Raw genomic sequence first — 16720 nt, 5'->3', positions numbered from 1 at the left:
AATGTACTAGATGAATCAACTACATGAAAAAGAACTTTTGAAGGTATTAGCCAGAATAGAAGTTTCAGGTAGTTCGAATATCATCAAGAAAATACAATTTATTTAATAAAACTTGAATGTTAAGTTATAAAAAAATAGCGGGGTTTTTTTTTGGTTGGCCGGAGTAAAATGTAGACGGGTAAAACCAAGTATTGTTGGGTAAATGAGAAATCATTCTTGGGTGCGACTGGGACTTAGGGTAAATTGGTATGAAACATATAAACAGTGAGGTTATTTCCATTCGATTAAGTTATTCCCATTCGCCGAGCTTGTCCCTCGTAAATTAGAAGACGCCACATCTTGATCACGAATTGTTCCGCATCTTCATCAATAATCTGGAAACGCCGATTGAATTTATTCGAAATCTTCAATACTTACCATTGCTATGTCTTTGAGAATCTCTTCTGGAGTTGCCTGTTTCCCAATTTGTTCACAAATAAAGTCGCAGAGTGACTGATCATCCTCTCCAAGAAAAGCATTAACTTTCTTGGCAACCCACGGACGAATTCTGTTGTCCATCCATTTACGATCCAACTGATCCCATTCAATTTTGTGAACGAACAACTCTTCTGTAATTAAAAACGTTTTTGAAAGTTAATTAGAAAGATTGTTTACCTTTTGTGAGGGGAATCTTCTTAATTATTTGTTTGGTTAACTCTTTCTTTTCTTCAGCTGACATAACTTGCATTCGTTCTTCACGTGTTATCTGGAATGGTTTCAGCTTCTTCTTTCTATTCTCATCATCCTCATCGTCATCATTCCCGAAAACTCCATTGAGTCTTTGAACAATAGGTAGTGGCGATGCCTCTTTCTTCACTTGTGGCTGATTTCCATTAGCAACTGGACGTGCAATTTGTGGATTCAGTGTCGCATCATCACCAATAGATTTCCAGGCGCCACCATTCACAGCTCCAGGAGCATTTAGTTCTTCGCCTTGTTGAACAGAAGTTCCCTCCCCATGATCCATTGGTTCCATTTTGACCCCGTCCGCCTCAGCATTATTCTTTTCACTGCTGCTTTCATCCTCACTCGACGATTCTCCATTATCTCCTTTTGCAGACTGACCGAGTGGTTGATGAGGATTTGGACTTCCACTGTCTGCTCGCATTTTCCGGAGAGCTTCATCTTCCTGTAACTTTGAAATTTATAGTATCTCTAGAAAAAAAAACAAAAAATGTTCAGGTAAATTACGATTTGCGAAAATGTATTGAATCGTTTACTCACTTTAAGTTTATGTCTTTTTCTTGCTTCTTCATCTATGTTTATACTCTCATCATTCGCAGCTTCTTCCATAATCTGTTTCTTGAGTTCTTCTATTTCTTGTATCTCTTGAATTCTGTCCTTTTGATCTGCTTCTCGTTCTCTTTCATAATCTCTCTTTCGTTGGAAGAATTGAGATGATTTATAGTACTTTGGATCGTCTTTTTCATCATCGTAATCTTCTAAGAACAGTTTGAGACGTTTTCCTTCTTTTTGAAGAGACTTCTTGCGATCCTTTTCTTTTCTTTCTTCTCTTTCATATTTCTTCGACATTCCTCGCTCTCTTGATTCCCATCTTTTGAGACGAGCATGATAAGCTTGTTCTTTTTCTTTCATCAATTGTTTCATCTGCCTTTTTTCACGAGCATCGTCGCTATCTTCTGAAACGCGGCTATTACTACGCCGCCGTTTTGATGCTTTGCTTCTTTGAGGAGTACGAGATCTAGAACGAGACGAATACGATGAGCTACGAGATGAAGAAGAGTCCGACTCAGATGATGAGCTGGAGCTGGAACGGCTTCGTCGAGATTTTCTGAAACCCAGTATGAATTGAAATTTGCGTCGCCAATGAATGCACTCACTTATTTCTAGGTGACTCTTTACTTCTGGATCGACGTGAAGTTCGCTCTCTGCTTCGCGTCCGACTCCGACGGTGACGGCTTCGTTTGTAGTCATCCTGCAATGAGTGAAATTGAAAAGGCACAAATTTAATCTTGAGAAATAGCATTTTGTCTACATGAATGTTTCATCAATATTTTCAAATGAGAATTTCTGTAATTACAATTTTGATGGACAAGAGAATGAGAGAGCAGGAGAGTGAGATGAAAGAATATGAAAATAGTTTTGTGAAATCGATATGACACAGAGACATACACATAGTAGCACTTACTGAATTGTCACTTTGAAATGACATATTTTGAAACCATCACCTTGAGTTAATAAAACCTTTTTCCATACAGGGTTACCAACAACTTTCAAACACAAAAGGGTGACTGAGATGGCATGCAATTCGTAAAAAATAAACCAAAGTAAAATCGGATTCAAATGAATTTTACAGGGGATGTAGGGCTGATGACTTACGACTCGGAATTGGGCAAAAACTAATGGGTTTCCAGTAGTTCACTCATTTCTGCAAATTCGATTTTGATATACTGTACAGGACAAAGACAACTGTGGTTATGACCTCAGAAATAGTAATAGTGTGGATGTATTGGGTGGGAAGAAGTACGAGTTTGAGGGAAACAGCACATCAAAAACAGTTAGATTGGAAGCGTAAGAGTTGCTTGAAGCGATGGGTTAATGCGGGTTGAAGACACTCTGAACACCAACAAAAAAACTATCCTACTTGATAAATTCATCTAATTTGCTGCAAGAAAAATCAAAGAAGTTGACAAAAGAAAAACAAAAAACTTAGGCAGCATTACCAGAAATAAAACATTTCTTACCGATGAAGACGTTCTTGTATCGTTCATTTTCCCTACAAAATTGGCAGTAATTTCAAGAAAATACTAATAAAATGAGAAGACTCGGGAACAATAGAAATGAGGATCAGGAGGGGGAAGGGTGCAATTCCCCAATGAGAGCCTCGGCGGAGCAATTTATATGGCTCCTCGAGCAGCGACTAAAAGGGGTCACACAGCAAAGACATACACTCATTCACTCAACAACATACCACCGAAATCATTGATGAGCAAGAGAAGAGGGTAGAAGAATATCTGGAACTTTTAGATCTCTGCTGGATTTTACTGTGATAATATTCGGTCGAATTTTTTGGAAGAAATCACATCAAACCAGTTGGACAAAATGCCGAAATCAAGATGAAAAACGCAAAGAAGGCGAAAATAGACAAAGATATAGTGTTGAAAAAAGAAAGAGAGGGTTGTGAAAAAAGAAGTGGAGACAGAAAGAAAAGTAGGGGAAAGCGTGCAAAAGCCGATTCAGAATCACATTAGTTTGCACAATCACACATGCATTTCAGAGGTGAATAGTGAAGTTGAAACATAAAGATTGAAATATTTAAACATTGTTTCTTTAGTGGAATGGTGCGATGGTTAGAACATAGGATTCTTGCATACTTTTTTTTGAGACAACTATTTTACCGTGATCATTGTCATTATAATTCTGTGTCGTGTTTCGTAACCGTTTACTTTTTAAATTTGAATTTTTAAATAACAAGATAAGAAAATACGGTCAAAACTTACGTGTTGCGTTCCTGATTCTTGGCTGGTTATACAGGTTCCTATATGGAATATTCAAAATGATCGTAAAATTTAAATTCTATGGAAAATAGTGGTTAATAACTAATGGTCACCTCTCATGTCGCCGTGGAGCAGAACCGGCTCTGGTCCCGTGGTATGGACGAGAAAAAAGACTAACCTTTTTGTGAGATGTAGATGTACTTAATGGAGCATGCTTTTCAGACTTCCCCTCTTGTTCACGAGCTTTTTTAGACTCTTCGGAAATTTCTCCATCTGAATTTTTTATATTATTATAAGAAACCTATCAAATCAACTCCAATAGTGGAGGAGTCTAACTCACCTTCAGTAATCGAGAACAATTCCTTATGATCTGTTTCCATCCAATTAAGAATTTTTAGTCGAATTTCTTCATCTTTTTTCAAATCATCTTCATCAGCGGGAAGCTCATCCGGCTTGAGTTTCAGCTCCTTTTTTCCTGAAAATAGATGTTTATGATCAGATAAAGATGTCATCTTGAGTTCAGTCAATATATCACAATTCTGCTCTAGACAAATATATAAAGAAAATAGACAAAAAAAGTACGAAAAGATAAAACTGAAACGAGAAAGTGCAAACTAGCTGTCAGACAAGCGATGTAGAGTGTTACAATGAATATATAAGGTGAAATCATGCAGAAAAACAACGTGTTACCTAACCGATGATGCAAATAATGCTTCAAACGAGAAATTTATAATTGGATTGTCCGGAGAAAAAATGGGAATAGTTTATCTTACCTTGTTTCTTCCTGTTCTCAATCGCATCCCTCCGCAAATCTTCCAGAACTTTTCCTTCAGCCTATAAGTATTAACCACATTCGAATCAAATTTGTTATGTCGATTAATTTACCTTGACAGTCAATTTCTTGTCGCCAAGATGAAACTCATGAAGTATACGAAGAGCTCGCAAAGTTCCTTCTAGGTCAGTAAAAGTACAAAATCCAAAGCCATTAAACTTTCCGTTGCCTGTTTTAATACGTTTCCAGCTAGCAACTTCGCCACATTCCTGTAATTTTATCTTAATAGTTAACTTGAATAAAGAAAATCGCTATTCCTACATTTAAAATCTGTCGAAAGAACTCATCGCTACACTTTTCAGATATATTTCCAACAAACACAGCTGGTGTTAATTCCGGTTTGCTATGGGTTTTCTGATGTGGTGGTTGCTGAAAAAGAATTATTAATTGCAATTCGAAAAGTGAGACATACATGTTGCCCCGGCATTCTCATTTGTCCAAACACTATCTGCTGTTGCTGTTGCTGCGGATAGTCTGAATAAATGTGTTATCTTCTTTAAAGCTCTTTTCATTATGTATGCATATGCCTTGAGGCTAGAAAACTCACGAGGATAAGAAGGCATTCCGTAGCTCTGCCTGAAAGCCATGGTGTTGTGACTTCTGGTTATGAGACTTCGATATTCTTGAGGTATATTCTGGAAAAAAAACCTTCGAAACAGAAGAACTAAACGAGAAGCAAAATGAGGAATGTTCAATATTTCAGACGCCCACTGATTAAGAAAGTACATATTTATTCTTGAATGAATCAATATCTCATATTCCATTTACGTATTAGTCAGTGTTATAGATCGGAAGATGATACTACAACAACAAACTATGTGGAAAAGTGGCAACAACCTCGGTGCGCTGAGCGACACACATCGATTTTCGTTTGCGCATTTCTCGCGTCCTCATTGGCGCTAGTAACAACGTTGGCTCCGATCAACCTTCGTCGAAAAAATTTGAAGTCACATTTCAATTCTCATTGGTTTATCGATTATTTATCGGATTTGTAAACTTATAACACGTTAAATGTATGATTTTACAGAATGACAGATGAAATAGAGGACCATCATCTTGCCGAAGAGATGTATGTGAATCCATATTTACAATTGAAGGTAATATACAATTTTTTTTGAAAAAAATCTTATAAGCAGAGATAAACCATGAAAATCGAGAAAAACGGCAGAAAAAAACTTCAAGGACCAACAGGAACCTTCATAGCTTATCGCAATAGCGCGGCACACTTTTCCTTGAATTTGTGTGCGGCGTGATTGCAGTCAACCATGCCCAATTTTCTTTGATGTCGTTAACCTCTTAGAACCTTCTCCCACAAATTTTTTCAAAGACTCAAGAAAAACTCTCAGCGTTCGCAAGCTGTAATACATTGAAATATGATTTTTTAGCATTCACAACCAAGATTCAAATGTCCATACGGCTGCAATAAATTGATTGCGAGCCGGACAATTGACTATCATAAAAACAACGGATGTGGTCGTCGTCATAATGATACAATTGCTCATCCGGAGCTCAAAAAACGATTCTACTGTTGCGGATCGTGTCTGGCTGAATTCGTGACTCGTAATGAATTCCATGATCATCTTCGTCTGGAGCACGATGTTCATCCCGAAATTCATAACATGTCGTTTCCAGATCGCCAAACATTCGACGTATGTCAAAGAATTGAACTTTTTCATACGTTTTTTCTATTAATTGTTTTAGCGTTTCAAATTCTGGCTAGAAGCTGAGGGAGGAGCGCACTTTCGTCACAAATCTGGAGCTAAACGACGTGCACGTGGTAAAGGAATATTTCTAGCGTGCAATCGTAGTGGAAACGTGGGTGAGAAGACTACCGGAAGCGAGAGAACAGGACCATTTCGTCTTGGATTCACATGTACAGCTTATATTCATGCAACAGAGCATCATGATGGGTTAGTTTGAAGAAAAACGCTAAAAATGAGTTTTATTTCGTATCTTCAAAATAACTTTCTTTTCAGACGTGTCACGGCCGAATTCTGCGGAGATCACTATGGTCACGATGCCCGCATGCGTCTTCCCAATGTCATCAAATACATCATTGCCCAAAAACAAATGGATCAATGCACCCCTATGGAAATTATCGGCTACTTAAGACACCACTTTTTGAATTATTCCGGGGAAAACATTTATGCTCAACGTATTTGTTTTGTGGACACCGATGAGCTCAAAAGTATTTTAGTGTCTTGTACAAAAAAGTGGGTCAGAACTAACATCCCGACAACAGTTGAATTGTGGGAAGAAGAATTATTGGAGAAAGTAGGAATTGAAACATCATTGGTTCCACGGCGATTTTCTGAATCAAGAAGACCGACAACCTCTGAAATTGCCATTCAAGAAAATTGGCCGAGACCTCGAGTTTTTCTCGCAAAAACACGTCGTGAAGACGGTGTTCTGGTCCCGTTCGACATGGCTCCTGGGGATTCACAGTCAGGACATCAGGATGAGTATGGGCAAGAAGGAGAAGAAGAAGAAGAAATGGTTGATGAGCCATATATGTCAATAGAAATGGGTGAATACGAAGTTGATGGATATGTTCAAGAGACACAGATGGTTGTCGGAGAAGAAGAAGTCAGTGAAGTCGTCGTCACACAAGAATATCAAAGCCACCAAGATATTATGAGCAAAGGAAATGACCTTATGTAAGTTATCTGTCTATTTCTCGATTAAACCTGTTGATAAGTATTCTAGTTGTAGAGACGAGGGAGAAGTAGACGTGGAAGTTGGTAATGAGGTTGTCGTGACCAGTGTGAGCTCCAATGATCGAATAATCGATGATAAGTCGTGTGTCGATGAGCGGGTTGTTCTCTCGTGTAAGTTGACTATTTAAAAGTTATTTCGAGCCAACATGTTCTTTCAGCTCCTAATAATGAAATAGTGATAGTCGACGGAGATGTCGAAGAGGAAATTGATGAACATATTCATCATCATCACCATCATCATCATGCGCATCATCGACAACAACATCAGCTTCAACACGAACATCAGCACGATGACTCTGATCAACCGGGCACTTCGAATGGTACCGAATTTATTATTTCTCAAAGCTTATAGATCTCTTTACAGTTGTTGAAAGATATATCGAAGCAAATAAAGCGAATACGTTGGAACAAGTGATGGAAGAGATTGAAGCATTCAAAATCACCGTTTTGGTAAGATTCCGTCTGATCTTATAGTATTTTTTATTTTATTTTTTTCTAAGTTCGCAAAATTTTCTTTTTCCAGAAACGCGCTGAAAATACTTCTCCGGCTAATTTGAAGTCTCTTCTAATACGTTTCCAAACACTTCACAGTTCAATAATGGAAAAAGATCAACTTGAGCCAGTGAACAACTCATTGACAGTGTTTCCGAACCGATCGAAGTTCTTCTACAGACCAGGAAAAGGTTTGGAAAAGAACGAACCAGAATATTTACAACGGGGTACTGGAGACATCTCCCTACAACCAATCGAAGATGAAATAAGTGACGACGAGGAGCTTATGGCTGGAAATGCATCCGTGATGCAGTACAATGTTGGAATTTGGAGTTAAATAACATTTATGACATTCCGAATTTATAAATCAATCACATTTTCTTGATGAGAGCCGGGATCTGTGTTCACTTTTTAATAAAATGAATTTTTAATTCAAATAGTTTTTTTCAATTTCTTCAAAAGTTGCAAAGACTTTGTTATACTTTTAATATTTTTGAATTTTCCACGAGAATTGCTTGATATTTAAATTACAATCACAGATGTCATTCAGTCGTCTGGTTAGTGACTTGGGCCGACTTTGTCTCCAGACGGCAAGCCAGTCTGTAGCAGTTCAGCAGCAGCGAACAATATACGCATCAATCCGGGCTGCTGACAGTATCCGTGATGCTCACAGGCAAGGAACTCGTATTGTTACGGGACAAGTAGAAACAATGGAGGGAACGACGGGAGCAGGAGCACAGACAGCAATTAACACGTCATCATTGGATTCTCGGCTACCAACAGCTGAAACGTTGAAACAGCAGTTTGATGGAGTTGCATATCATGAACTGCCGTTGGTTTACATTCGTGCCAGTAAGAATAATACACTGGTTACAGTGATGGATAATAAAGTATGTATTAGGGTAAATAATCAATAAATGTGAAATACTTTCTAGAATGAAGTGATCACGTCAACATCGTGCCGCCTAGAAGGCTTCAAAAATGCCCGCAAGAAGACAACCATTGCTGGTCAAACTACTGGAGTAGCAGCCGGACAGAGACTTGTCAGAAGAGGAATTCGAACTGTTCGAGTACAGGTCAAAGGACTTGGGCCAGGTCGAATGACTTGTGTGAAAGGACTCACTGTTGCTGGTGTTCGCGTTGTCAGCATTACGGATCACACACCACTTTGTGAACTTGGACCAAGGCCTCGCAAAATTCGCCGCATTTAAATTCTCCTTCTTGTTCTCAAGTGTAAATTTCAACTTTTCAAGCCGTGTTCGGTCAGAGTATAGGTAGACGTTTTCTCGTTCTGTTTCGTTTATTGTTTTCATTCATTGTTTTTCATAAGATAACAATTTTAACTCGAAATATCTCAAAATTTTATTAGAAAAAGTGCAAAATGGTATGAAACAAAGTGAATTCAATATTAGTGAGAAGAAGAGTGAATGGTACCCGTTGGATTCAATATATTTTTCGAGTATTCACAGTTAAATGTTAGTAATTCCATTGCTAACACGTTTTTGATCCTCTTCAGATGACGTTGAACTTGACTCGATATCGTCTTTTTCTGGCATCAAGGTAGTAGTGAATGGAGTTCCAGGCTGAAGTACTTATTATTACAGACTAAATTCTGAGTGTTTTATCTTACTTTATATTCAATTCGGCTTCCTTTTTTATTCTTCCGTTGTCGAATGGAAGAACCCGCACCAGTACTAATTGTTTGAAGATCATCGCTCACCGGACTTCCTTGAATGCCTTTCTGAAAAAAACGTTCTTAATTTAATAACTTATGTTGCTATGCTTACATTCTTGTCTTGGAAATCATAAGCCTCGTAAAGAGCTTGCACAAGATCAGTAGCAAAAATTATTCCCGCATGCGAGGAGACCATCCGAAGTACAAAAACGCCGTCTTTGTGTAGATACTGAGTAACAAATTTGGAAACATCTGCATCTTCTCGTCGACTATTCCTTTGGTTGAAATTCTGGAGTGTACTGAGGGCCAAATGCTGCTTGATGAACCATTTTGAGAAGCAAGGAAACACGAGAACCACAAACCATTGAACAAAAGAGACCGTCGATGCAAACAGAAGAATCAAGTACCTAAAATTCTGTTATGACCATCTAATGATGTAATTTCAAAAATTAATTTTCAGCGCTTCTCAGCTGTTTTCTTAACCTCACAATCATTCAGAGAGCTGGGTTTGTTGTCGATCACAGAAGCAACGAAAATAACGCGAGACAGCAACTAGGTGAAACAGCGCAGCCGACACTTCGCGGGTTCCGCCGACCACTATCTTTTGTGTGCGGTGGGCGGAGTTTAGTGAGTAGAATGAAAACCCCACTGTTTCTCAATAGGATGCATCGAACTAATTTTTCCCAGCTTTACCTTTTTTTCATAAAATAAACCTTTAATTTTATAAGAATAAGCCTTGGTGTTTCTTAAAACAACATCTATTTCAAGCGAAACTAACCAAAACCAAAGCAAAACGAAAATTTTCTCGTTGAAAATGTTGATGACAAGAACACATTGTACTGAATATCTTTGGATATTGGCAACTTGGCGAACCTGAAAAGCGTTTTGTCTTCGTAATGAATTGGGAAGAGTAATCTCACTTCGAAGTCACAAACTGCAGCTCTCGGGAAGTATCCACTTCTTTCCCACGGTGTTCCACTCACAATGTCCTTGACTACACCGAAACCGTACCACTGATATCTGTTGGTCCCCAGGAAGCTGTAAACCGAGAAAAATTCGACGGCCAATTCATTTTAAGGCAGGATACACACATACAACACTCTCTCGCGTAAGACGTGTAGTCTGTGTCTCTATCCAACTGCCAGAGTGTTTTGTGGAAAAATGTACGCAACTAAAACCCGTATATTCCACCGCGTTCGTGGTGTAATGGTCAGCATGGATGCCTTCCAAGCATTCGACGGGGGTTCGATTCCCCCCGAACGCAGATTATTTTTGATTTTTCTTGGTATGCAACTTACTAATTCATAAGATAAAGTTGAGCGAAAACATTGATAAAGTACAACGACTTAGTGAAGAGATAAATCCAAGAGATGAAGCCAGATGAGTATTGAAAATTGAGAAAAGTCACAGTTTTGTGTACTTGAACACGTTTGGATTCCATATTCGCCTGGAATCGAAGGGCACTTGACAAATGTCTTTTCAGAATTCCAATGTTCTTTTCTCGGACTTCTTCCTCTACATTTGCGTTGTCTTTTGCTTTTTCAACAACTTCATGAATTCGAATACCTAGAAATATGAGTCAAGTTACATGCAGAAGATTCTAAACTGTTTCAATTACCTGAATGATTAGAGAAATACTTCCAGAGATAACTAGGAGCTCGGAAAAAGGCAGCTTGAAGGAGAAGGAAGAATGGAACCCATTGATAGTATGAGAGTTGACGATCTGGTGTGTATCTGAAAGAGAAGTTAATAGAATTTATCGTAAAAAACTTTGCAAACTAACCTTTCTTCTGTTTTCAAAAGAGAAACGTCTTGAGTCGGTTCAACAAAGTAGGTGTCTTGTGACCAGCAGTAGTTTTCAGCGTACTGGAAAAGTTTATGATGAAATGAAAGTTGCTTCTCCCTGTGAATAGTTCGAATTGATATTTAATTAGATGTACCTGCTCCCAACTTCCAGGAAATTTATTGGGAAACATGCATTCGATTGGTCTTCCTCCGAACTGTTTGAATGAAATTAGTACAGAAAATGCAAGTAATAAATTTGGAGTTATTAAATAATTCAATCGATCTGACCAATCGTCGTCCTCTCGCGGCGAAAGATATTTCGCCATTCCGAGGAATGTTTCGATCATCACCATGATGACTGAAAATTAGAAAAATAGAGTTTATGAGGTCAGAAAGGAATGAAATAGAGGAAACACGACGAAATAAAATCACACCCAGAGTTTTCAAAATGTTTTTTGATATAGAAAAGGAAAAAGTGTGGTTTTGGGAAAAGAGAAACGCAATTTTGAAAAGTCTGCCTGGGGTTTGGTCCCCAGGTTAAGTGAGCTATTCATAATTTGAAAAACATGTTGTTTTTTGCAACATTTTCTCTTTCCGGACGAGCCCAGAACAATGTGATCGGGCTGAAAAAAACAGAGATAAAAAGAAGCAGAAACTGTCAGAAAAATACGAGCAATGAAGTGAAATGAAAAAAAAACAGAAAAAATTGAACATAGATAACCTATATTCGAGTTCCCTCTATTTTGGATTCAAAAACTCTGCGAACACCATCACGTTATGCTACATCCTTCTCATCCTATTTTACGCGCAAATCTAGAATTATGAAAAACCAGCCTGTCTCCCCCGCCTTCGGCGGTTGAGCCGGCTGGTCTCTCTTCATTCACGTGGTCATTGACTTTCGAATGTGCCCGCATGGCCGAGTGGTTTAAAGCGGCGGTCGTTTTCCAAAGCACGCCAGTTCGGTTTTGCCCCTTGGCTAAGTTTCTCTCCTCTTCCCAAAACCGTTGCGGACAGCGCCTCAGACAACGCCCAATTGTCTTTTATATATAAGAATGATGTTTTTAAATAGGCTTGCCTTTCTGTCAGTATTTTCTAGAGCTGTTGTTGAAAAGTTAATTAAAAAGTGCTCGTCACAAAAAGTCATCAAAACCATTTATCATCACTTCTTCCAGTATATTTCTCCTGCCATTTTTTCGTAATTGGTCACTCTTTACCAGCTTGAATCGGTTTGTCATAAGACTAGAAAAACTCGGCATGTTTATAAATTGAAAAATAGAGGAATAAACAACTGAACTGAACTGGATAAAGAATTCGTATTGGTAGATAAATGCGAGAATTTATAGAAAGTTGTGATCAAATGACACCTTTTTTCTTTTAGTCCAAATAACAAAAATATGAAATCGCACGCAACCTGAACTAGTTCTAGATGATTATAGATCATTACGGTAATTGAAGAAAAAACGGAACTCAGTGCGACAAAAGAAACAGGAGCTTTAGAAGAATGAACGTAATAATAGAGTTGGGTCTCGCTTTCCCATTTTTCATTCTCAATATATGTTTTGGAAGTGGCGACCGTTTTGGAGGATGCGAAACAAACATTGAAGAGTATATGGGAAAGTGATGATTTGCAAACAATCTTGTCAACGAGAAGAGTAGTAAAGAAGATATACGGATATCGAGAGAATTAGACACATAAACAAAAAGAAGAGGGATAATGGATTGAATGAGAGACACAGACTGATCAGCAGCCTATTAAAATGTGATCTAAAGCCACATGCCAGGAAAAAAGAGAATTTGATTTGTCCTGTGCGGGCAGGGTGCCAATAATTCCCAATTTCTCAATATCTCTATGTCTCTTCAGTACGTTTCAACCCGAAGGAACAATAGGAAGGTAACCTTTTCGGCGGGACGAAGTATGACTGTTTTCAATTTGTGTTTCATGTCTGCGTCTCGGTTTTTTGAGAAAAATATCATTACGAACTGGTTGATTTATATACGACAATTTGAAGTCAAGAGAAGGCGGACGATGTTGTTGTATAAATGTTTCAAATTGAGGTTAGATTGGAAACTGAAATTGAGGAGAACCAAAAGAGAGGGAACTTCGTTTTGAATCTAAAATCTAAACAACTAACCACCGCCGCTTCAAAAGAAATATTAAACGTTAGAATGGTCGTTAAAGACATTTGAATGTTTACAAAGACCTTTTAGGAACTGATAGGGTCTTCTCCTTTGTTATGAAGACAGTATGACTAAAGAGGGTCTCAGGGTTGAATAAATTTAGTATTGAAAAGAAGGAGGGAAGTGTATGAGGTTCCATAGCTACAAACACCTACTGACCGCTGAAACACTTTCAGAGAACATTGCAGGAATGGCACATTCGATTGGCGACGATCCAGCCCATGTCTTCCAACCCGTCAATCCAGCCATTGCTACGAGTATATTTGATGTGACAGTAGTGTGAAGTCGATCGGAATAATCCTATAATTGAATTTTGAATGTTCATCCATTTCCAATCGAACTTTCACCAACCTGATCATATCTCCAAATACTGCGAGAAACTGTTCCCAGCAATCCTTCAATTGACATTTTCCCACGTTTTTGTCTCTTCGATTGTTCGAAGATTCTTCAAAACTTTTCAACATTTATTGTTCGGTGAGAAATAGAAAACGCGAAAAACGTCAATATTTATTTAGAGACACAGAAGCTGGAGGATAACAGAAAAATTGAAAAAAAATTGGAAAAAAGAAAAGGGAAGTTCAAGAAAGTCAGTGATACAGTATCTTGTTCAACATCATATTTGTTTGTGTTTGAGATTATTATCCGACAGAAAAGGTACTTGACGGATGGGCACCGGAAGTCAACATTGAGGGATAAACGATGTGGCAAAGATAAGTATATGAAGAGTAGAAGAGGGTCAAAAGTTTGAAGTGATTGGCTCTCGAGTAACGGAAGTAATTGGACATTGATGAGCATTTGGAAGAATGGAAAAGAGGAAATGGACACAATCTACATTCGAAAATTAGCATACTATGTGGAATCAGTCGAATGGAAAGTAAACATGATCGTCAAGGTTATGAGAGAAAATGTGATCTTTGGAATACAGAATATTTTGTAATTTTCGTAATTCAGAGAAGATTGCTGAAGATCCAGAAAAAGAGTACCTTTTTCCTATGTTGTTTGTTTATTTGTGAAAAAAGAAAACAAAATATTTTATTTCATAATTAATTTTCTATTTACCGACAGCGTACTCATTTTCCCAATCATACGGTACTTCTTGAACATTCTTGGTTTGCATCAACTTTTTGAGAGTCGAGTAGATCAATCCGTAGTTTGGTTCCATGAAATACGTGAGGCCATCGATGTGACTGAAACAGAAATTGAATCATTAAGATGTTAACATCTATACATACTTCATAATCAAACGGTATTCTTCCATTGGACATCCGGCAAGCAATTGAGACAATCCTGGATCGAAACGAGCATTCTTCTTGATTTCCCCAACTTCTTTAATTTTGCTGGCAACTTTCCATGGAAGAGCGGCATTCGTGAAATCGACAAGCATGTAAAACCTATAAGTTTTGGATTATTATTACGGAACAACAACTGAAGTACTCTGTTAACTCACCAACTTTCAACGTCATCTTTTCTCCCGTGTTCCATATTATTATGAGATGCAATTGGTGCATAACGAGGAGTTCCACGATACGGTGCTTTTCTTCTTGGCTGCAACATCACATTCTGATCGTTTACAAAGCGACGACACAATCCAAAATCCAGCACAAAGATCTTTCTCAACTCTCCTAGTTCAGCTCTTCCCAAACAGAAATTTCCTGGTTTGACGTCTCGATGCAAGAATCCACACCAATGCATTTCTTCGAGTGCTTCTAAGCATTGAATTGATGCACCAATCGCCGATCCTAGATTCAGATGACCATCTGGACCGGTTTTCTTTGCATCTTGAAGTGATTTTCCGAGAAATTTCATGACGATGTAGTTGAAGTTTTCATGTTTTCCTTTATCTGAAAATTCGAAGTTTTAGGTATATTTCTGAAAACCTGAAAGCACAAACCAATCAAAGTTGGCATGTGTTTTGCTCCTTTTTGAGTCAATTTTTGCATTACATACAGCTCCAATTTCAACAACTGGAAAACATGAGTTTGAAATGGCGAAGTGATGAATTAGGTCTCACCGGAATCTTCTCTGTAGACAGTTCTGCTTTGAGTGCATGTTCTGCTCCAGTGTCATCTCGCACAGCATAAACTGCTCCGAACGTACCTTCTCCAAGTTTTTTGAAAACCGTGAAACGATTCACCTTATCGCCATTGTTTAACTGAATTAAAGTTGGAGTGGTAGCCATTTTTGGAGTATCTAGAGAGGAAATGAATCAAAAACTGACCATTTCATGTTTATTCAAAGAACCTAGCATTAAAACAACGTGACATGAACTTGCTCTAGTTTCTTGCTCCAGAGATTAAAAAGAAGATAACAATTTTGGTATAAAAAAGGTTGGATTAGAAAAAAACAGCAAATACTTTTTTCAAACAAGTTTGAGTGATCGGATCCACATTGTGATCGAAAGACAATGGCCAATGCGGATCTCTCGAAAGTGTCTTTCAACCCATCGACGTCTGTGACTTACCAAGCAGTGGGCAAGAAACAACAAGTCAAGTTGGAGATCATGAACAATTCCACAAGTGCCTTGTATATCAAGTTCAAAAACACCAATCCGGCAGTTTTTAGAACAAAGCCTGCAGATTGTAAGATGCTCGCTGGAGAGAAAAAAGATTTCAAATGCATGTTCAAAGGAGCAACAAAAGAAGAATTAGGCAAAAAGGTTGATGGACAGAGGTAGTTTTTGAAGTTGTAATTGAAGAAATATTCTAATACTTCAGATTCTCTATTGTGGTTACTGCAGTATCCGCAAACGCTAATACTGAAGTGGTTAAGAGACAGGCATTCAAGACAACAAGTTTAAAACATAGGATTAATATCTTATTTGCTGGAATAAACGATCAAAAAGAAGCTCAGCAACCGACCAACAACGATGATGTTGAAGACAAGGATCGTGAGGGACAGATGCGCGCAAAAGGCAGAAATGAACCTCCGAAGGTCAAGAGGGTTAGTTTTCACTAATGTAAAGCTATTGCTAGTCTCTTTGAAGGCAAACGTGGTGATGTTCATGAGAAAGGAAGGAGAGTCAATTTCGGATGAAGATGAGGAGGAAGGCGGTGGAACTGCTCCTGCTGCTCAGGCTCCAAGCGATGACATGATGACAACTCGTCCAGCTGGAAACTTCACTGGACAAGTGGCTTCAAACGAAAATCTCGGAGGGCCAACCTCTCCAACAAGCGATATGAAAACTACTCGTCCTGCTGGAAACTTCACTGGTCAAGTTGCTTCTAATGCAGTCCCTGGAGCACCAGTTGATCCAAAAAGTGTTGGACTTCTTACAACTCGTCCAGCTGGAGCATTCAATGGGCAAGTCACTCCGAATGTAGTTGGTTCTTCTACGGATAAGGATAATCTCAAAACTACAAGACCAGCTGGATCGTTTGAAAATCCACAGAGAAGCAACAAATAATAATCCACTAGAAAGTAGAAAAATACGAATCGTCAAAAACTCTGTAATCTGTAATAAATATTAAGTGATAACTTGTTGTTTATTTTCACAATTTTCATACTAAACATATATTTCCTTAGCGGAAGTGAAATCGTGGTTTAC

General features: G+C 38.3%; 5 protein-coding genes across 5 annotated transcripts; 2 read left to right on the top strand and 3 right to left on the bottom strand.

Moving 5' to 3' along the window:
* Positions 1–284: 284 nt before the first annotated feature.
* On the bottom strand, positions 285–4916 carry GCK72_018321 (uncharacterized protein; the record flags this gene model as incomplete). The annotated part of the gene is made up of 12 exons (XM_053732489.1): positions 285–374; positions 418–608; positions 655–1168; positions 1264–1831; positions 1881–1975; positions 3676–3770; positions 3838–3972; positions 4271–4331; positions 4383–4538; positions 4591–4698; positions 4742–4803; positions 4877–4916. The coding sequence occupies 12 exons, from the start codon at positions 4914–4916 to the stop codon at positions 285–287; spliced, it is 2115 nt and encodes a 704-aa protein (XP_053581402.1).
* Positions 4917–8077: 3161 nt separating this feature from the next.
* On the top strand, positions 8078–8749 carry GCK72_018320 (uncharacterized protein; the record flags this gene model as incomplete). The annotated part of the gene is made up of 2 exons (XM_003114461.2): positions 8078–8428; positions 8474–8749. 2 exons carry the CDS (start codon positions 8078–8080, stop codon positions 8747–8749), a joined length of 627 nt encoding a protein of 208 aa, XP_003114509.2.
* Positions 8750–9007: 258 nt separating this feature from the next.
* Positions 9008–13584, bottom strand: GCK72_018319 (uncharacterized protein; the record flags this gene model as incomplete). The annotated part of the gene is made up of 11 exons (XM_003114013.2): positions 9008–9121; positions 9169–9279; positions 9326–9620; positions 9992–10086; positions 10134–10251; positions 10512–10779; positions 10832–10947; positions 10997–11079; positions 11154–11356; positions 13332–13476; positions 13528–13584. The coding sequence occupies 11 exons, from the start codon at positions 13582–13584 to the stop codon at positions 9008–9010; spliced, it is 1605 nt and encodes a 534-aa protein (XP_003114061.2).
* A 643-nt stretch (positions 13585–14227) lies between these two features.
* On the bottom strand, positions 14228–15355 carry GCK72_018318 (uncharacterized protein; the record flags this gene model as incomplete). Its single annotated transcript, XM_003114265.2, has 5 exons — positions 14228–14363; positions 14409–14567; positions 14624–15017; positions 15068–15140; positions 15188–15355. 5 exons carry the CDS (start codon positions 15353–15355, stop codon positions 14228–14230), a joined length of 930 nt encoding a protein of 309 aa, XP_003114313.1.
* A 225-nt stretch (positions 15356–15580) lies between these two features.
* GCK72_018317 (uncharacterized protein) lies at positions 15581–16579 on the top strand (the record flags this gene model as incomplete). The annotated part of the gene is made up of 3 exons (XM_003114384.2): positions 15581–15846; positions 15891–16116; positions 16160–16579. 3 exons carry the CDS (start codon positions 15581–15583, stop codon positions 16577–16579), a joined length of 912 nt encoding a protein of 303 aa, XP_003114432.2.
* Positions 16580–16720: the final 141 nt, after the last annotated feature.

The sequence above is a fragment of the Caenorhabditis remanei genome, chromosome V (assembly GCF_010183535.1).
Source record: "Caenorhabditis remanei strain PX506 chromosome V, whole genome shotgun sequence".
Taxonomy (NCBI): domain Eukaryota; kingdom Metazoa; phylum Nematoda; class Chromadorea; order Rhabditida; family Rhabditidae; genus Caenorhabditis; species Caenorhabditis remanei.
The sequence above is the reverse complement of the archived record's forward strand: the minus strand, read 5'-3'. Positions and strand labels throughout refer to the sequence as shown.